The 16,685-nt window shown below is 44.9% G+C and overlaps 1 protein-coding gene across 13 annotated transcripts in view; it reads left to right on the top strand.

The window, feature by feature from the left end:
- Positions 1–16,685, top strand: part of ptprc (protein tyrosine phosphatase receptor type C) — a 279,774-nt gene that overhangs the window by 180,521 nt on the left and 82,568 nt on the right. For all 13 annotated transcript variants that reach the window (XM_070887294.1, XM_070887295.1, XM_070887306.1 and 10 more), the window contains 4 exons: positions 5,263–5,526; positions 10,211–10,324; positions 12,221–12,367; positions 14,886–14,975. In XM_070887294.1, the coding sequence (XP_070743395.1) occupies positions 5,263–5,526; positions 10,211–10,324; positions 12,221–12,367; positions 14,886–14,975 (615 nt within the window). The remainder of the gene's footprint in view (positions 1–5,262; positions 5,527–10,210; positions 10,325–12,220; positions 12,368–14,885; positions 14,976–16,685) is intronic.

Below are 16,685 nucleotides of genomic sequence, written 5' to 3'. Positions count from 1 at the left end.
ATCTAGAAAGCAAATCTGTAAGACAGAGGAAACAGGGCTTAGTATGTAGTAAGCAAGGAGGGTTTCCAGTGCTGAATGGTATATACTTTAATGCAAGGAGTATAGTGAATAAGACGGATGAGCTAAGAGCACAGGTAGACACTTGGGAGTATGACATTACAGCCATTACAGAAACATGGCTGAAAGATGGGCAGGTTTGGCAGATCAATATTCCTGGCTACAGGATTTTTTGACAAGATAGAGAGGGGGGTAAAAACGGGGTGGGGGGGTGTTGCGGTAGTGATTAACAAAACTATTACAGCAGTGAGGAGGTATGCTATGTGAGAGGGATCATCAAATGAGGCCATATGGGTTGAATTGAAAAATAAAAAAGGGGCGATCACACTGCTGGATGTGTATTATAGACCCCCAAACAGTGGGCGGATGATAGAGAAGCAAATATGTAGGCAAATTGCTGTGAAGTCCAAAAGCCATAGAGTAGTAATAGTAGGGGATTTTAACTATCCAAATATTGATTGGGACAAACTTAGTGTGAAGGTTATAGAGGGTGTGGAATTCTTGAAATGCATTCAAGAGAATTATTTTAGTCAGTATGTAGCAAGCTCAACACAAGAGGGAGTGGTCTTGGATTTAGTTTTGGGGAAAGAAGCTGGGCAGGTTGAAGGGGTATTAGTGGGAGAGCACTTGGGTGCCAGTGATCATAATTCAGTCAGATTCAAGTTGGTTATGGATAAGGACAAGAATAGGCCTGGAATAAAAGTTCCGAATTGGGGAAAAGCTAATTTTGCTAAGTTAAGGTGTGATTTGGCCATAGTGGACTGGAAACAGCTACTTGTGGGTAAATCAGTGTAGGAACAGTGGGAGGCATTCAAGAAGGAGATCCGGAAAGCTCAGGCCAAACATGTGCCCTTAAAGAAACAGGCTGGGAAAAATAATTCTAGAGCCCCCTTGATGTCTAGTGACTTACAGGGGAGGATTAAGAAAAAAAGGGACGCTTATGTCATAGCTAAATACTATAGAATCTTTAGAGGAATATAGAAAGTTAAAAGGCAAAATTAAAAAGGATAGTAGGAATGCTAAGAAAGAGCCAGTAAAATTAAGGAAAACCCTAAGATGTTCTATAAATATATTAAGAGTAAGAGGGTAACTAAAGAAAGGGTAGGGCCTATTAGAGACCATGAGGGTAATCTGTGTGTGGAGGCGGAAGATGTTGATAGGGTTCTGAACGAATACTTTGCATCTGTTTTCACAAAGGAAAGGAGCAATGCAGATACTGCTATCGAGGAGGAGTGTGATATTCTGGATAAAATAAATATAGTGAGAGAGGAAGTATTAAGGGGTTCAGCAGCTTTGAAAGTAGATAAGTCCCCAGGCCCGGATGAAATGCATCCCAGGCTGTTGAGCAAAGTAAAAGAGGAAATAGCAGAGGCCTTGACCATCATTTTCCAGTCCTCTTTGGATCTGGGCATGGTGCTGGAGGATTGGAGGACTGCAAATGTAGTACCCTTGTTTAAGGGAGGAAGGGATAGGCCGAGTAATTACAGGCCTGTCAGCCTAACCTCAGTGGTGGGAAAATTATTGGAAAAAATCCTGAAAGACAGGATAAATCTACATTTAGAAAGGCAAGGATTAATTAGGGACAGTCAGCACGAATTTATTAATGGAAGATCGTGTTTGACTAACCTGATTGAATTTTTTGAGGAGGTAACCAAGAGGGTCGATGAAGGTAGTGCGTACGATGTAGTATATATGGACTTTAGCAAGGCTTTTGATAAGGTCCCACATGGTAGGCTGGTCATGAAGGTTAAAGCCCATGGGATACAGGGCAAAGTGGCAAGTTGGATCCAAAATTGGCTTGGAGGTTGGAAGCAAAGGGTAATGATTGATGGATGTTTTTGTGACTGGAAGGATGTTTCCAGTGGGGTTCTGCAGGGCTCAGTACTAGGTCCCTTGTTTTTTGTGGTATATATCAACGATTTAGATTTGAATATAGGGTGAATGATTAAGAAGTTTGCAGACGACACTAAAATTGGCTGTGTGGTTGATAATGAAGAGGAAAGTCATGGGCTGCAGGAGGATATCAATCTACTGGTCAGGTGGGCAGAGCAGTGGCAAATGGAATTTAATTCAGAGAAGTGTGAGGTGATGCACTTTGGGAGGGCTAATAAGGAAAGGGTATACACATTAAGCAGTAGGCCACTTAATAGTGTAGATGAACAAAGAGACCTTGGAACGCTTGTCCACAGATCCCTGAAAGTAGCAGGCCAGGTGGATAAGGTGGTTAAGAAAGCATACAGAATGCTTGCCTTTATTGGCCGGGGCATAGAATATGAGAGCAGGAAGGTTATGCTTAAATTGTATAATACTTTGGTTAGGCCACAGCTGGAGTACTGCGTGCAGTTCTGGTCGCCGTATTATAGGAAGGATGTGATTGCACTAGAGAGGGTGCAGAGGAAATTTACTAGGATGCTGCCTGGAATGGAGAATCTTAGTTATGAGGACAGATTGGATAAGCTGGGTTTGTTCTCATTAGAACAGAGGAGGTTGAGAGGAGACCTCATTGAGGTGTACAAAATATTGACGGGCCTGGACATAGTGAATAGCAAGTACCTATTTCCATTGGTGGCGGGGTCTATTATGAGTATTAAGGTGGTTGGTGGAAAGTTTAGAGGGGATTTGAGGTGGGGGGGGCTTCTTTACGCAAAGGGTTGTGGGGATCTGGCACTCGTTGCCTGGAAGAGTGGTGGATGCAGAAACCCTCACCACTTTTAAGAGATGGTTGGATGGGCACCTGCAGGGTTATGGACCTAGAGCTGGTAATTTGGATTAGACTGGATGACCTTTTGTTGGATGCCGCAGATATAATGGTAAGTACTGCAGGGAATAGAATAAGGCCAGTGAGATCTCCTAGACTAGTTTCGATTGCCTGGATGGGTCGGAGAGGAATGTTCCCAGATTTTTTTCTCCCTAAATTGACCTGGGTTTTTATCTGATTTTTGCCTCTCCCAGGAGATCATATGGCTCCAGTTGGGGTGGAGTGTAGAATGTTTCAGTATAAGGGATTTCGCAGTTGTGTGAGGCAGACTGTTTGGGCTGGGTGCTCTTTGCCTTTCCGTCATTATATGTAACCCTCAGGGCTGCTGACCGAGGGCTGTGTGGCTCTTTGTCGGCCAGCACAGACACGATGGGCCGAAATGGCCCCCTTCTGCGCTGTAAATTTCTATGTTTCTATGTTTCTGTATTTCTATGTTTCTGTATTTCTATGTTCTCGCTGGTAGCATTCTTTCAAGAGACCCTGGCGTTTGTCGCATTTTTGATCCTCAAACCATCAACCTCCTGGTCTGCAGCTTAGAAAATAATTTGTGACTAATTATTGCATCGTTTCAGAATGCCGAGGGGCCAGAGATTTGTGGGACATGATCCCGGCAGTTCTGCTGGCATTGTGCCCACCAATGTGCTCCAGAGCTCGCACCACCAGAGCGTGTGGAGGTCAGCAGGAGGGTGCCTCATGGGCCTGGGGAGGGCGGACGCAAGCGCCACTTTAGGCGGTTCCCACCCCTCTGCCTTTCCGCTGCCCCTCGCCAATGGAAACCTGGCCAACGGAGGCTGGTTATAGCTCCACTCACTCAGTGTACCCGGCCGCCGCAGAAACGCCAGATCCCCCTCCAGTCTCTGGAGTGGAAACTCTCGGCTGAGGGATGCTCCTATCTCTGGCTCTGCCCCCAGTTGTCACTTGCGTTATAAGGGATGGCAGGAGGTTCTTCCTCTTAAATGACAAGCAGGAAGCTTCCAGCATTTCGGCGCGAGACCTGCGGGAATGTCAGGGCTCTAATCATTATCTTTTGGCCTGTTTAATTGTATATGGTAAACCTTTCATGGGGAGATGGGAGGGGACGGGGTTGTATTTGCACATTAAATTTAAAATTGTGAATGAACCTTTATTTCCTGGAGTTCTTTTATAATCAGCTACCTTTAGACAGTAATTAATTTGGCAGATTAAAATGTGCAGATATAAGTGTAATAAAAAGACTGCTATCTCACTGTACTGCTGATATATTTGACAGCAAAATGTTTCAGTGAATCCAGAGCTACAAAATTATGGCCCCAGCAGGTGCACCCTAGGGGCAGACGTTGGGTGGCATAATGGCAGCGGAAGAGGGGGAAATTGGGCCAAGAGACCTCCAGCCGGATCCTTGACAGCCTGCTTGAAACTCCCCCTCCCCACCCGACAGGGACTTCAGCCTGAACCTTGACTGCCCTGCCACATTTAATTGACAGCACGAGAGGGTGGATGGGGGGCATGGGGTGGGGGTGCGGGGGGAGAGAAACTTGCTGATTTCCCTGCTGACTGCCACTGTCCCTCTGATCACATAAAGACCAATACAGAGATGGCAGCACTTGTTGGAGCATGGGCAGCAAGACTGCTGGTGGCCTTGCTGGAGTGAAAGGGCCTGGTTGGTGACCACCTCGCCCTCTCTTCTGTTCACATGACCGGCAAAAGAAACTGGCGCCCACTCCGAGCTTTCTTACCATCTTTTTTTTTTAAATCACTCTTCGGGTGCTCCCCTGGTGCTGCAATGCCACCAAATCCTGCTATAGCGGGCTCCCTCTGCACGACGGAGATGAAGCCGAAACATACACTGCATTCTTCATTAGGCCTTCGCCAGGAAAATGGGTTGTGTTCGAGGTAGGGGTTGAGCGGCGAGTGAAGCCCCTTCTCCGACTCACCTCTGGTGACAAATGCCCCACCGGGATATCCAGCCCAGGGTGTGGTGAGAGAATGGTTGCTGGTGAATGGTAAGACCACGGTCAGTGAAAACCAAAGCACATTTGGGTAGCGGGGTGTCCACATGTCTCTGACTGCTGGGTGCCACTCGCGGCCAACAGGAGTGGGTGCAACCACCAGTACTAGTGCTGGGTCTGTCATTTTGACCTCTCCCCACTAGTGTCCTGCACCAACCTTCCACCAACGTTGGAGGGGGTCGGAAACCAGACTGGCACAGTCGGAAACAAATTCAAACCAACTGTGTTTCATGGAGGTATTTCATTATTGAATGCTCAGTGGCTGAATTATTTCTGCTATCTCACTTTCGCAGTAACCGCTCATTGATAGAACGAGATAATGGTTCTTTTGCTCCCCTTGCCTAATTTTCCTTTTCTGGGCTGTTTCAAATATAAGAATACTATTTCATTGACCTACATGTGATGAAATATGACTCTGTATTTACAAAGGAAAATATTTTTTTCTTTTTCTTCTTTTAGAGAATGATTGGATTGCTGCCGAAGTTGACCAAGTCACACATAACAGTGTCACACTGAACATACGCTACAATGTCAGTGAACCTAAAAACATTATGATTCAGCAAGACCAAGACTTGGTTGTATGGTTGAATGCAACTAAGAACGAGATCAGTGTGCCAGTAAAAAACCTAACTGAGTGTACCGATTATAGGATCACAGCAAAACTCAGTGGGAAATGTAATCGCACTTTTTACCTCACAAACATCACGACAAATCCATCGCCTGGTAAGTGCAGTTTTACTCGATTTTATGTACTGCGATAAAACATTCTTTAAGTATTGCTTTTGTTAATGTAATTCATGTTACGTCCATAATAAAGTAAAGTAAAGTGATTGAGTACCGTAGACGTGAGTAAGTGTGACCTTAGTTCTTTATTCTAACTCCAGAGTGCCGGTCCAACATGGAGGCCTGCTTATATACAGGGATGCTGGGATCCCTAGGGACTCCAACAGATGCGCCTTCTGTTGGCGGTGGAATACTGGTTACATAGGGTTGCATACATAACATCATTCCCTCCCAGAGTCATTCGTACACTTATTTAAGGGTGAGACAATCTGGGGCCTTTAGCTCCCTAGTCGACCGTCTCGGTACAAATGCAGGTGTCCTCTTCAGGTTGCTCGTGGCTGTCTGTGAATCGCAGTTTGGTTTGGTCCAAATGCTTTCTGCAAGTTAGTCCATTTGACCTGAAACACCCTACTCCCTTCTTTGGCTACGACAGTGTCAGCAAGCCATTTGGGACTATGTCCATAGTTGACTACAAATACAGGGTCATTGACATCAATATTGCGTGACAAATTTGCGCGATCATGGTACATGCTGTGTTGCTGCCACCTGCCCTCGACGTGATCATGGAGATCAGGGTGGACAAGAGAAAGCCTTGTTTTGAGCGCCCTTTTCATGAGCAGCTCGGCTGGGGGAACCCCAGTGAGTGAGTGGGGTCTTGTGCGGTAGCTGAGCAGGACTCGGGACAGGCGGATCTGCAGGGAGCCTTCCGACATGCGTTTCAAGCTTTGATTGATGGTTTGGACTGCCCGTTCTGCCTGGCCTTTGGATGCGGGCTTAAACGGGGCAGATGTGACGTGCTTGATCCCATTGCGGGTCATGAATTCCTTGAATTCAGCACTGGTGAAGCACAGCCCATTGTCGCTGACAAGGACATCAGGCAGGCCGTGCGTGGCAAACAGGGCTCGTAGGCTTTCGATGGTGGCAGTGGATGTGCTTATAGACGTTATTACACACTCAATCCATTTTGAATAAGCACCCACAACAACCAAAAACATTTTGCCAAGAAACGGGCCAGCAAAGTCAACATGCATTCTAGACTATGGTTTGGAGGGCCATGACCACAAACTTAGCGGTGTCTCCCTGGGTGCTTTGCTCAGTTGAGAGCAAGTGTTGCATTGGCGCACGCAAGACTCCAAATCTGAGTCGATGCCGGGCCACCACACATGGGATCTGGCTATAGCTTTCATCATTACTATGCCTGGGTGGGTACTGTGTAGGTCACATATGAACCTTTCCCTGCCTTTCTTAGGCAAAACCACGCGATTGCCCCACAAAAGACAGTCCGCCTGTATGGACATTTCGTCTTTGCGCCATTTGAACGGCTTGATCTCTTCATGCATCTCGGCTAGGATGCTGGACCAGCTCCCATGGAGGATACAGTTTTTTAGAAGGAACAGTAAAGAATCCTGGCTGGTCCAGCTCCTGATCTGGCAGGTCGTAACGGGTGACTTTTCATTTTCAAATGCGTCCATCACCAAGAGCAAGTCTGCAGGCTGTGCCATTTCCACCCCGGTGGTGGGCAATGGTAGCCGACTGAGAGCATCAGTGCAGTTCTCTGTGCCTGGTCTGTGGCGAATTACATAGTTATATGCAGTCAGCGTGAGCGCCCATCTTTGGATGTGAGCAGAGGCATTGATATTAATACCTTTGCTCTCTGAGAATAGCAATATGAGCAGCTTATGGTCAGTTTCTAACTCGAACTTAAGCCCAGACAGATACTGGTGCATTTTTTTACCCCATAAACAGACGGCAGAGCTTCTTTTTCAATCATGCTGTATGTCCTTTTGGCCTTGGACAAACTCCTGGATGGATAAGCGACCGGTTACAATGTTCTCAATTCGTTTGCTTGTTGTAACACACACCCGACCCCATACGAAGGCGCATTGCAAGCTAGCACTAAACATTTACATGGATCATACAGAACAAGCAGTTTGTTGGAACGTAACAGATTTCTGGCTTTCTCAAAAACAGTCTCTTGTGATTTCCCCCATACCCAATCGTCCCCCTTGTGTAGTAACACTTGTACAGGTTCTAGCAAGGTGCTTAACCCGGGTAGAAAATTACCAAAATAATTGAGGAGTCCCAGGAACGATCACAGCTCTGTCACGTTCTGTGCTCTCGGCGCGTTCTTGATGGGCTCAGTCTTGGCGTCGGTGGGTCTGATGCCGTTTGCCGCGATTCTGCTCCCTAAGAACTCGACCTCTGGCGCCAGAAAAACACACTTCGAGCGTTTCAACCCGAGTCCCACATGATCTCGCTGACTTAGAATCTCTTCCAGGTTCTTCAAGTGTTCAATGGTTTCCCGACCTGTGATCACTATATCGTCCTGGAAAACCACGGTGCGTGGAACCGACTTTAGCAGGCTCCCCATGTTCCTTTGAAAAATAGCCACGGCCAATCGAATCCCAAATGGGCATCTATTGTAGATGAACAGACCTTTGTGCGTGTTGATGCAGGTGAGGCCTTTCAAAGATTCAACCAGCTCCTGCGTCATGTAGGCCGAGGTCAGGTCCAACTTGGTAAATGTCTTTCTTCCTGCCAGCTTCGCAAAGAGGTCATCTGCCTTGGGTAGCGGGTACTGGTCCTGCAGTGAAAAACAGTTAATCATTACTTTATAGTTCCCACAAATTCTGACCGTGCCATCGCCCTTGAGGACTAGAACAATCAGACTGGCCACTCGTTGAACTCCACCGGCGCGATGATGCCTTCTTGTTGCAGCCTGTCCAGCTCGATCTCCGCTTTCTCTCGTATCATATATGACATCGCCCATGCCTTGTGGTGGATGGGTCGTGTACCGCGAACCAAGTGGATCTGCACCTTCGCCCCCAGAAACTTCCGATGCCTGGTTCAAATAACGACGGGAACTTGCTCAGAACCTGGGCACATGAGGCATCGTCAACGGACAAAAGGACTTGGATGTTGTCCCAGTTCCAGTGGATTTTCCCCAGCCAGCTTCTGCCGAACAGTGTGGGGCCATCTCCTGGTACAATCCATAGTGGGAGTTCGTGCACTGCTCCATCATAGGAGACTTTTACTGCTGCACTGCCAATTACAGGGATCAGCTCTTTAGTGTATTTTCTTAGCTTGGTATGAATGGGGCTCAGCCTGGGCTTGTGTGCCTTGTTGCACGACAGCCTGTCAAAGGCCTTTTTGCTCATGATAGACTGAGTCACACCCGTGTCCAGTTCCATGGATACTGGAATTCTGTCCATTTCAACTTTTAACATGATCGGTGGACATTTCGTGGTGAAGGTGTGTACCCTGTACACTTCTGCTTCCTTGGTTTGAGTCTGTGGTTTAGTTTGATTTGCATGGATCGATCTTCCTCTGCAACGTGGTGATTTGCAGTGTTTGCAGCTCACCTGCACACTTGGTGGAGGTGTCCCATTGTTCCACAGCCTTTGTATGCATAGTGTTTGAAGCGGCATTGATGGGCTCGATGATCACCTCCGCAGCGCCAACAAGGTGTCAATTGCCTCGCATTAACATTTGATGGCGGACTCTGGGTCATCTGAGGTCGTGCAGCTGCAGACGTGTACGTTCTGCCATATGCATTCCTGCCTGAAAACGACGTTACTTTGTGTACAGTACTTGCCGAAACCTCTTTATGCTGTGAAATTTGTTTGGTGTTATCGCTGGTGGACTTAAATGCCTGGGCTATCGTTATGGCTTTGCTCAGGTTCATTGTTTCAACAGCCAATAGTTTGCAAAGGATAACCTCATGGCCAATGCCAAGCACAGAAAAGTTTCTTAGCTTTTGCTCCATGAATCCATCGAATTCACAATGTTCTGCAAGGCGCCTTAGTTCTGCAACGTACCTCACCACTTCCTGGCCTTCTGACCGTTGACATGTGTAAAATCGATACCTTGCCATCAGAACGCTCTCCTTCGGATTTAGATGCTCCCGGATCAGCGTACACAGTTTTTCATACGACTTGGTTGTTGGTTTCACCGGAGCAAGAAGATTCTTCATGAAACCATAGGTTGTTGCCCCGCAGACGGTGAGGAGGATGGCCCTTCATTTGGCAGCGTTCTCGTCCCCTTCCAGCTCGTTGGCCACGAAGTATTGGTCGAGTCGCTCCACGAAGGCCTCCCAATCGTCCCCTTCTGAGAATTTCTCCAGAATACCAACAGTTCTCTGCATTTTCGTGTGATGGTTCGTTATCTCATCGCCATTTGTTACGTCCCTAATAAAGTAAAGTGATTGAGTACTGTCGATGTGAGTAAGTGTGACCTTAGTTCTTTATTCTAACTCCAGAGTGCATGGGAGGCCTGCTTATATACAGTGCTTCCAAAGAAAATGCTGGAATCCCTTGGGATGCCAACAGATATGCCCTCTGGTGGTGGTGGAATACTGGTTACATAGGGTTGCATACATAACAGTTCACAATGCGCAGGTTAATCTTCGAACAGCTCTATTGCTAATTACTGGATAATATATTTAAAATTTACAGGAGTGACTTCAAAACCATCTTAAAAAGCAATCTTCAGTTCTCATTTATATTCATATGTTTACAGTCTTCAAAACTTGTCATTTTAAAGCTTTAATGTGTGCAAGTACAATAGTGTGGTTCAATAAAAGAATTTCATTAGGTGACTTGTTTTCAACTCATTTCTTTACAAGATCTTTACTTCAAACAAAATGCAACGCAGTCTGAGGGTGAAATTATTTTTGAGCTGACTCCGAAAACAACCAGATGCATTTTGATGTATGCTTGGAACTGTACTCCATCCACAGGTATTTATAATGAGGAATTTACCATAATCTTCAATTGTTCACAGTCTCCAATAAAAAAAATCCATTATTAAAGACATGCTGTGTGACATTGGCAGAATTAATTTTCATTCAAATGTACCTGTTGCAGATAGTTGAGTTAAAGAAAATTTAAAAACTTGCATTTATATACCTTTCACGACCTCAGGAACCCAAGGCATTTTACAGCCAATGAAGTATTTTTGAAGTGTAGGAACTGTTGTACTGTAAGAAATACGGCAAACAATATGCACGCAGTAAGGTCCCACAAATGCAGTGACATAAACGGCCAGATAATCTGTTTTTTAGGTGTTTGTTGAAGAATAAAATTTGGCCAGGACACCAGGAGAACTCCCCAGCACTTCTGTGGGATTTTTTACTTCCACCTGAGAGAGCAGACTTGATCTGATGTCTCATCTGAAAGCCAGTACCTCCGACAATGCAGCACTCCCTCAGTACTGCACTAAAATATCAGCCTCAATCATGTGGTCCAGTGTTTGGCGTGGGTATTGAATTCACAACCTTCTGACTCGGAGGCGAGAGTGGTACTCCTGGGCCAATGCTGATACTGCAGGGGATGGAACTTTAGAATAGCAGAGCATTTCATTTGACTGGGAAAATTAAAATCTCTTGTGGCTTATTCTCCTGCTATGAAAGGAGAGCCCTTGTTGGGTGATTACACAAGGTCTTTGACAAGGGTTGTGCAAACCTGTCCTGACTTGGACTCTCGGTTGAACAAAAGCCCCAGTAGTTCAAACACATGTTAACTGGCTGATGGAGTCAACAAGAAAAACAATATATCCAAAGATATATTTTCCTATTTGTTGCCCCTGGAAAATGTTCAGTTCTCAGGTGTAGTGAAGAGCAAATGGAAGCAGAGACTATCGCCTTTGACTGCACTGAGCTGGAATTTCTGAGGGCTTACTGAATTCAGCATGACTGGGCCTGTGCCTAATGCAGGTGTAGGATGAGGATGCAAACAAGACAGGAGCGAGCGTTCTTGGTCCCATAATCTCGCTTCCAATGACTTCACCTGTGGGGTACCAAAATGCTGAGGTGCCCCAAGAAGCCTGGTTTTCACCAGAAGGTCTGCGCAGGTCCTGGGAGCACACCAAAGAGCTACAATTTCAAGTTTCCTTCAACCCTCCTTAAACCTCAAGTCCTTCTGACTATTACTCTCTGGTCCCGGTGCAGGTCCTATAGGTGCAGGATAGAACTGAAAAGCAGAAAATGTATGTTAAACTTGCATCGGACCTTGGTTAGATCACACTTGTCGTACTGTGAACAGTTTTGGTCTACATATTATAAAAAGGATATAGAGGCACTGGAGAAGGTGCAAAATTGATTCACAAGGATGATACTGGAACTGAGAAGATATATCTATCAGGAAAGATTGAACAGGCTGGGGCTCTTTTCTCTAGAAAGGAAAAGCTGAGGGATGACCTTATAGAGGTCTTTAAGATAATGAAAAGGTTTGTAAGGGTAGATACAGAGGAAATGTTTCTACTTGTGGCAAGTACAAAACTAGAAGACATAGATATAAGATAACTACTAAGAAATTTAATAGGGAATTCAGGAGAAACTTCTTTATCCAAAGAATGGTTAGAATATGGAACTCGCTACCTATCACAAGGAGTAGTTGAAGCAAATAGTATAGATACATTTAAAGGGAAGCTAGATAAGCACATGAGGGAGAAAGGAATATAAGGTTATGCTGATAGGGTTAGATGACGATGAGTGGAAGGAAACCCGTGTGGAGCATAAATGCCAGCACAGACCAGCTGGACTGAATGGCCTGTTTCTGTTCTGTTAACAATATGTCAGCTCAGAGAAGTCTGAAATATATTAATCATTTTGTCATACATGTTTTTTGCCTTTCAGCTAATCAAACACTGAATTCAGAAAACCAAAAGAAATTTTATAATATAACTCCATGTACAGATTACAATTGCTCTGTCAAAATATCTTCCAAAAATTCTACAACATGGAGCAAGATGGAAAACATAGCATTACAGGCAGACTATGAAAGTAAGCATTCAAGATTGCAATAACACATGCCAATCAGAAGTCTTAGCAACTTTGATACATGACTGTGATATTAGGATAGCTTTCCTGTTGGGATGTGTACTACTGGATCAGAACTGGTGTGCAAGGGTCACAAAATTGGAGAAGAATCTCTCAACAACTTCCTGGTCGATCTTACAACCACCTCTTAGGCTGTCCTAAAGGTGTAATGCTGGATTTTTGATTGTTGCCGCCTTTATGGCTGTTACATTTCTGTTGTTATAATCAAATTTCAGACCATGGAATACACGTTGGTTTCCTCTGTCTGAGTATTTTTTAGAGGAGTAAGAAGAAGGTGTGAGGACCGACACTAGAGAGTTTCTTGTGCACCAGGGCTGAGTGCCCTCAATATGCAGCCATTTGTACAGACCTAGGCACTTTACCTCAGAATGACTGTGGTCAACTTCCTTTGCACTCTATGCCTCACCAGAGAACAAGTGACTGATCTATGTTATATGTTAGTATCTGACCCGCAAACATCAATTATCAGAGCAATACTGCCAGTGCGAACAGAAGTCACTGAACCTTTTATACCAAGCAGCCAAGGAGAAACATAAGTCAATCTACAGCTCAGCAATGAATCAAACAGGTCACTGATGCATTGTTTACTGGGGCAAACTCATTTGACAACCTATTGTGCCTGGGTTGTTTGAAGAAGAAGGCAGACTGGAAGGTTGTTTTCCAGAAAATCAAGGTTATCCTTTTCAGCCATGGCTCATGACCCTATCGCAGCAGTCATGAATGCCATGTGTACACAGATAGAACTAGGCTCACGCATCCACCAGGATAACTGGACAGATCCAGAGATGGGGGGTGGGGTGGCGGGTAGGGGGAAGGGGAGGTAGTGGAGTAACATTACTGCTGTGGAAGGGTCTTCAAGAATATCATTTTGCCATCCAGAGGGGCCCTGCTATGCAGCAGGTGGAGGAGAACGGGGCCCAGGTGCTTCTAGTGAGAAAACAGGATACCGTCAATGCCCCAGAAGATGCCCTGATGAAACACCTTTGCAGCCAGAATGAGACCATCAGCAAAGTATCTGATCTGTCTAATACAATACCAGTCCTGTCATATCTGCACAATGAAATGGCTGAATACACTTTCACCAGTACTCCTCACTGCATTAACTCAACTACCTCGCATACTCATCCTTCCATCTGTTCCAATCTTTATCCGTCCCATCAGAAATAAACTATTTGGACAAAGTTAAATTAAAATGCAATCTATATCGGGAACTACTTTAATGCTCTCCTTGTTAGTCAGCCATCCTCTACATTCCATAAACTCCAACTTGTTCAAGGCTCTGCCGCTGCTATCCTGTCAACACTATATCCTGCTTTCCATTGCCCCCTGACCTACACTGGCTTCACATCCTCCAATGCATTCAATGTTAAAACCCGGTCCTCATCCAGAAATCCTCCAAGGCCTTGTCCAAACCTGTTTATTCAATCTGCACCACCCTACAACCCCTCCTGAATGCTCTAGCCTCTTGCACAGTCTCCTCTCCCCCCACCATTTGTGGCCAAGGACTCAGCTGCTTCGATCCTGCTCTCCAGAACTCCCACCTTAAGTTTTCTCCACCTCTCCACTTTGTCTCCTTCTTTCAAAATCTTCTTAAAACCCTGCTCTTTGACCAATCTTTAGGTGGGCCCTCCCAATCACCCCATTTTGGCTCAGCACCCCTTACACCAATTTTGAAGCCCCTTTGAACATTTCTTTACATTAAAGGCACTATATAAGTGTAAGTTCTTGTTGCTATGTGTCATCTAGTACCTATCTTAGTGCTGCTACTAGGTGCTTTCCCAATGGGATTAGTGACTGACATGGCTGGTTGCTGGGTGTGCATGACTCCTGGGACTGAGTTGGTACTATGCCAATCTATGGTGGGGCATAGACATATGGCCTCTATATTAGACCCTCTGTGTCAGTAAGTGACCTGCATCATTCAGCTAGGTTGTACTATGATAATTTGGTGTATGAAGCCCTAATCAATGTGCCATGAGCTTCAGTTGTAACTTGCAGCCTGCTCTTGTATGGGCATACCAGGTAAGTAACGAAAGAGCGTTAAAGTTGTTTGAGGGTTCGCAATAAATTTGTAGCAGGTTGACAGGCAACACTTTGGGGCATCCTTCAGCACTACTCCCTCCTGGGCTCTCCATTCCTGTGATTGTGGCCTTTACTGCACTCCCTCCCTCACTGTACTTGGAGTTCCCTCGGCCCAGTTAAATGGTCTGGGGAAATATTGTTTGCAGCTGCCTCTCTACAATGTTGTGCCTATTAGAGACACACTGAACGTGCAACTGAGCAAACTCGGCCCTCTATTAACTCATACACAGACACCAGATAGTATCCTTATTGTACCTATGCATTGTGCCATAGCTGTGCAGGGCTGATTCAGGCTCCAATGAGTTCAAACGCTTCTTGAAGAATAGATAAAATAATTGTGGGATATGATTGTTGATACTGTATTTTTAAAATTTTATAGGACCTGGCAAGCCAACGATTACGATTGAAGCAGAAGCACGCAGGTTTAAAATAAAACCAGCAACGAAGATTCATGCAAACTGCAGCATTGGTGAGAAACATTCTACAGTGGCTAATATAAGCAGCAGCAATGGTACTTGGCAATATAAGTCCAACATTTTGGGATCTTATTGGCTCAGAATTTGCTGTAGCAGAGCAATGAACACCGCCCACCGTTAGTTAGGCTGGCCCGTTTAATTTCATAATATTTTGCATGCAAGTTGCTGGAAGTGTGAGACGGAAACGGTGTGGCGCCCTCTACAGGGCAGGCACCTGAGTGAACAGCGAAAGCAACTATGGTTGAGGAGATACAATCAGATTGAAGCATTGTGACATGAGCAGCGCAAGAAAGGAGAAGGAAGTGTAAGTTAGAATTGTGAATTCAATGTCAAATCAGGTACAGAGTGGGGAAGAAAAATTGGATTAAGAAAGAGAATAAAAGAGATAAAAAGAAAAAGAAAAAAAACATTTTAATTTTTATATTTAAAAACAAATCTCCAACAATTATAACCTGAAGGAATGAGACTCCACACTTGTAATCGTTAATTTTCAGTACCAGAGAGGATGACTAGCATTAATTAACACTTAACACTTGATTAAAAGAGTACTTAGATTTCAAATTACTTGATTTAACTTTTTGTATCGATGTTAATTCGTATCTACCATGCAAAACACAAACTTCTCATCCTTCAGTACATTTCAATCGTGGGCCATTATATCCAATTTCCATTTTAAATTTGTTATTAAATCTACTTCCACTACCCTTTTAGGCAATGCATTCCAGATCTTAATATCTTACTACTTAAAAAAAAATGTCATCTCCCCTCTGATTCTTTTGCCAATTATCTCAAATCTGTATCCTTTGGTTATTGACCCTCCTACCAGTAGGAACAGGTTCTCCTTATTTACTCTGTCAAAACCCTTCATGATTTTGAACACCTCTATTAAATTTCCCCTCAGATTTCTCTGCTGTAGCAACTTGCATTTACGTAGTACCTTTAACGTAGTAAAACATCCCAATGAGCTTCTCTAAGGAGAACAACCCCAGCTTCTAAGAACACAAGTGTTTTGCATGTTAACTGGGTTTTACCTGCCACCGGACGGCGCGACTGTCGGAGTCCTAATGGTCACTGGCAGACATGTGCAAGCCGTGTATATAATGTTGGCAGCCATGTTGAATCCTCTCTTTGAGAATAAATAAACTGGAGTAAGGTCATGCCTGAACTAACTCACCATACTTAGCCTCATGGAGTTATTCGATACTTAACAATTGGCGACGAGTTAAAAATACAAACTTTCATGCAAACATGTCTGTTGGAATTTTGGAGAGATTCGTGGAAGGGGAGCGCCTCGACCAGTGCTTCGTAGCCAATGGATTGGAAGGAACCGATAATGCAATTAAGTGCAGGGCGATTCTCCTCACCGTTTGTGGGTCAAAAATTTATGATCTTATCAAGAATCTACTCTCACTGACTTGACCAACAGATAAGACTTACGATGAATTGTGTATGCTGGTTCGGTACCACTTTAAACTGAAGGAAAGCATCATCATGGCGAGGTATCATTTCTATACACAGTCGCTCCAGGGCCAGGACGTGGCGGAATTTGTCACCGACCTGAGATGTCTCGCTGGGCCGTGCAACTTCGGAGCTGCATTGGAGGAAATACTGCAGGGCGTTTTTGTGCTTGGCATTGGCCACGAGGTCATCCTTCAAAAGCTGCTGGCTGCAGAATCTCTAGACCTGAGCAGGGCTATCACGAT

This window comes from Pristiophorus japonicus, chromosome 8, assembly GCF_044704955.1.
Source record: "Pristiophorus japonicus isolate sPriJap1 chromosome 8, sPriJap1.hap1, whole genome shotgun sequence".
NCBI classification, from domain to species: domain Eukaryota; kingdom Metazoa; phylum Chordata; class Chondrichthyes; family Pristiophoridae; genus Pristiophorus; species Pristiophorus japonicus.
This window is presented reverse-complemented; position numbering and strand designations above follow the sequence as displayed.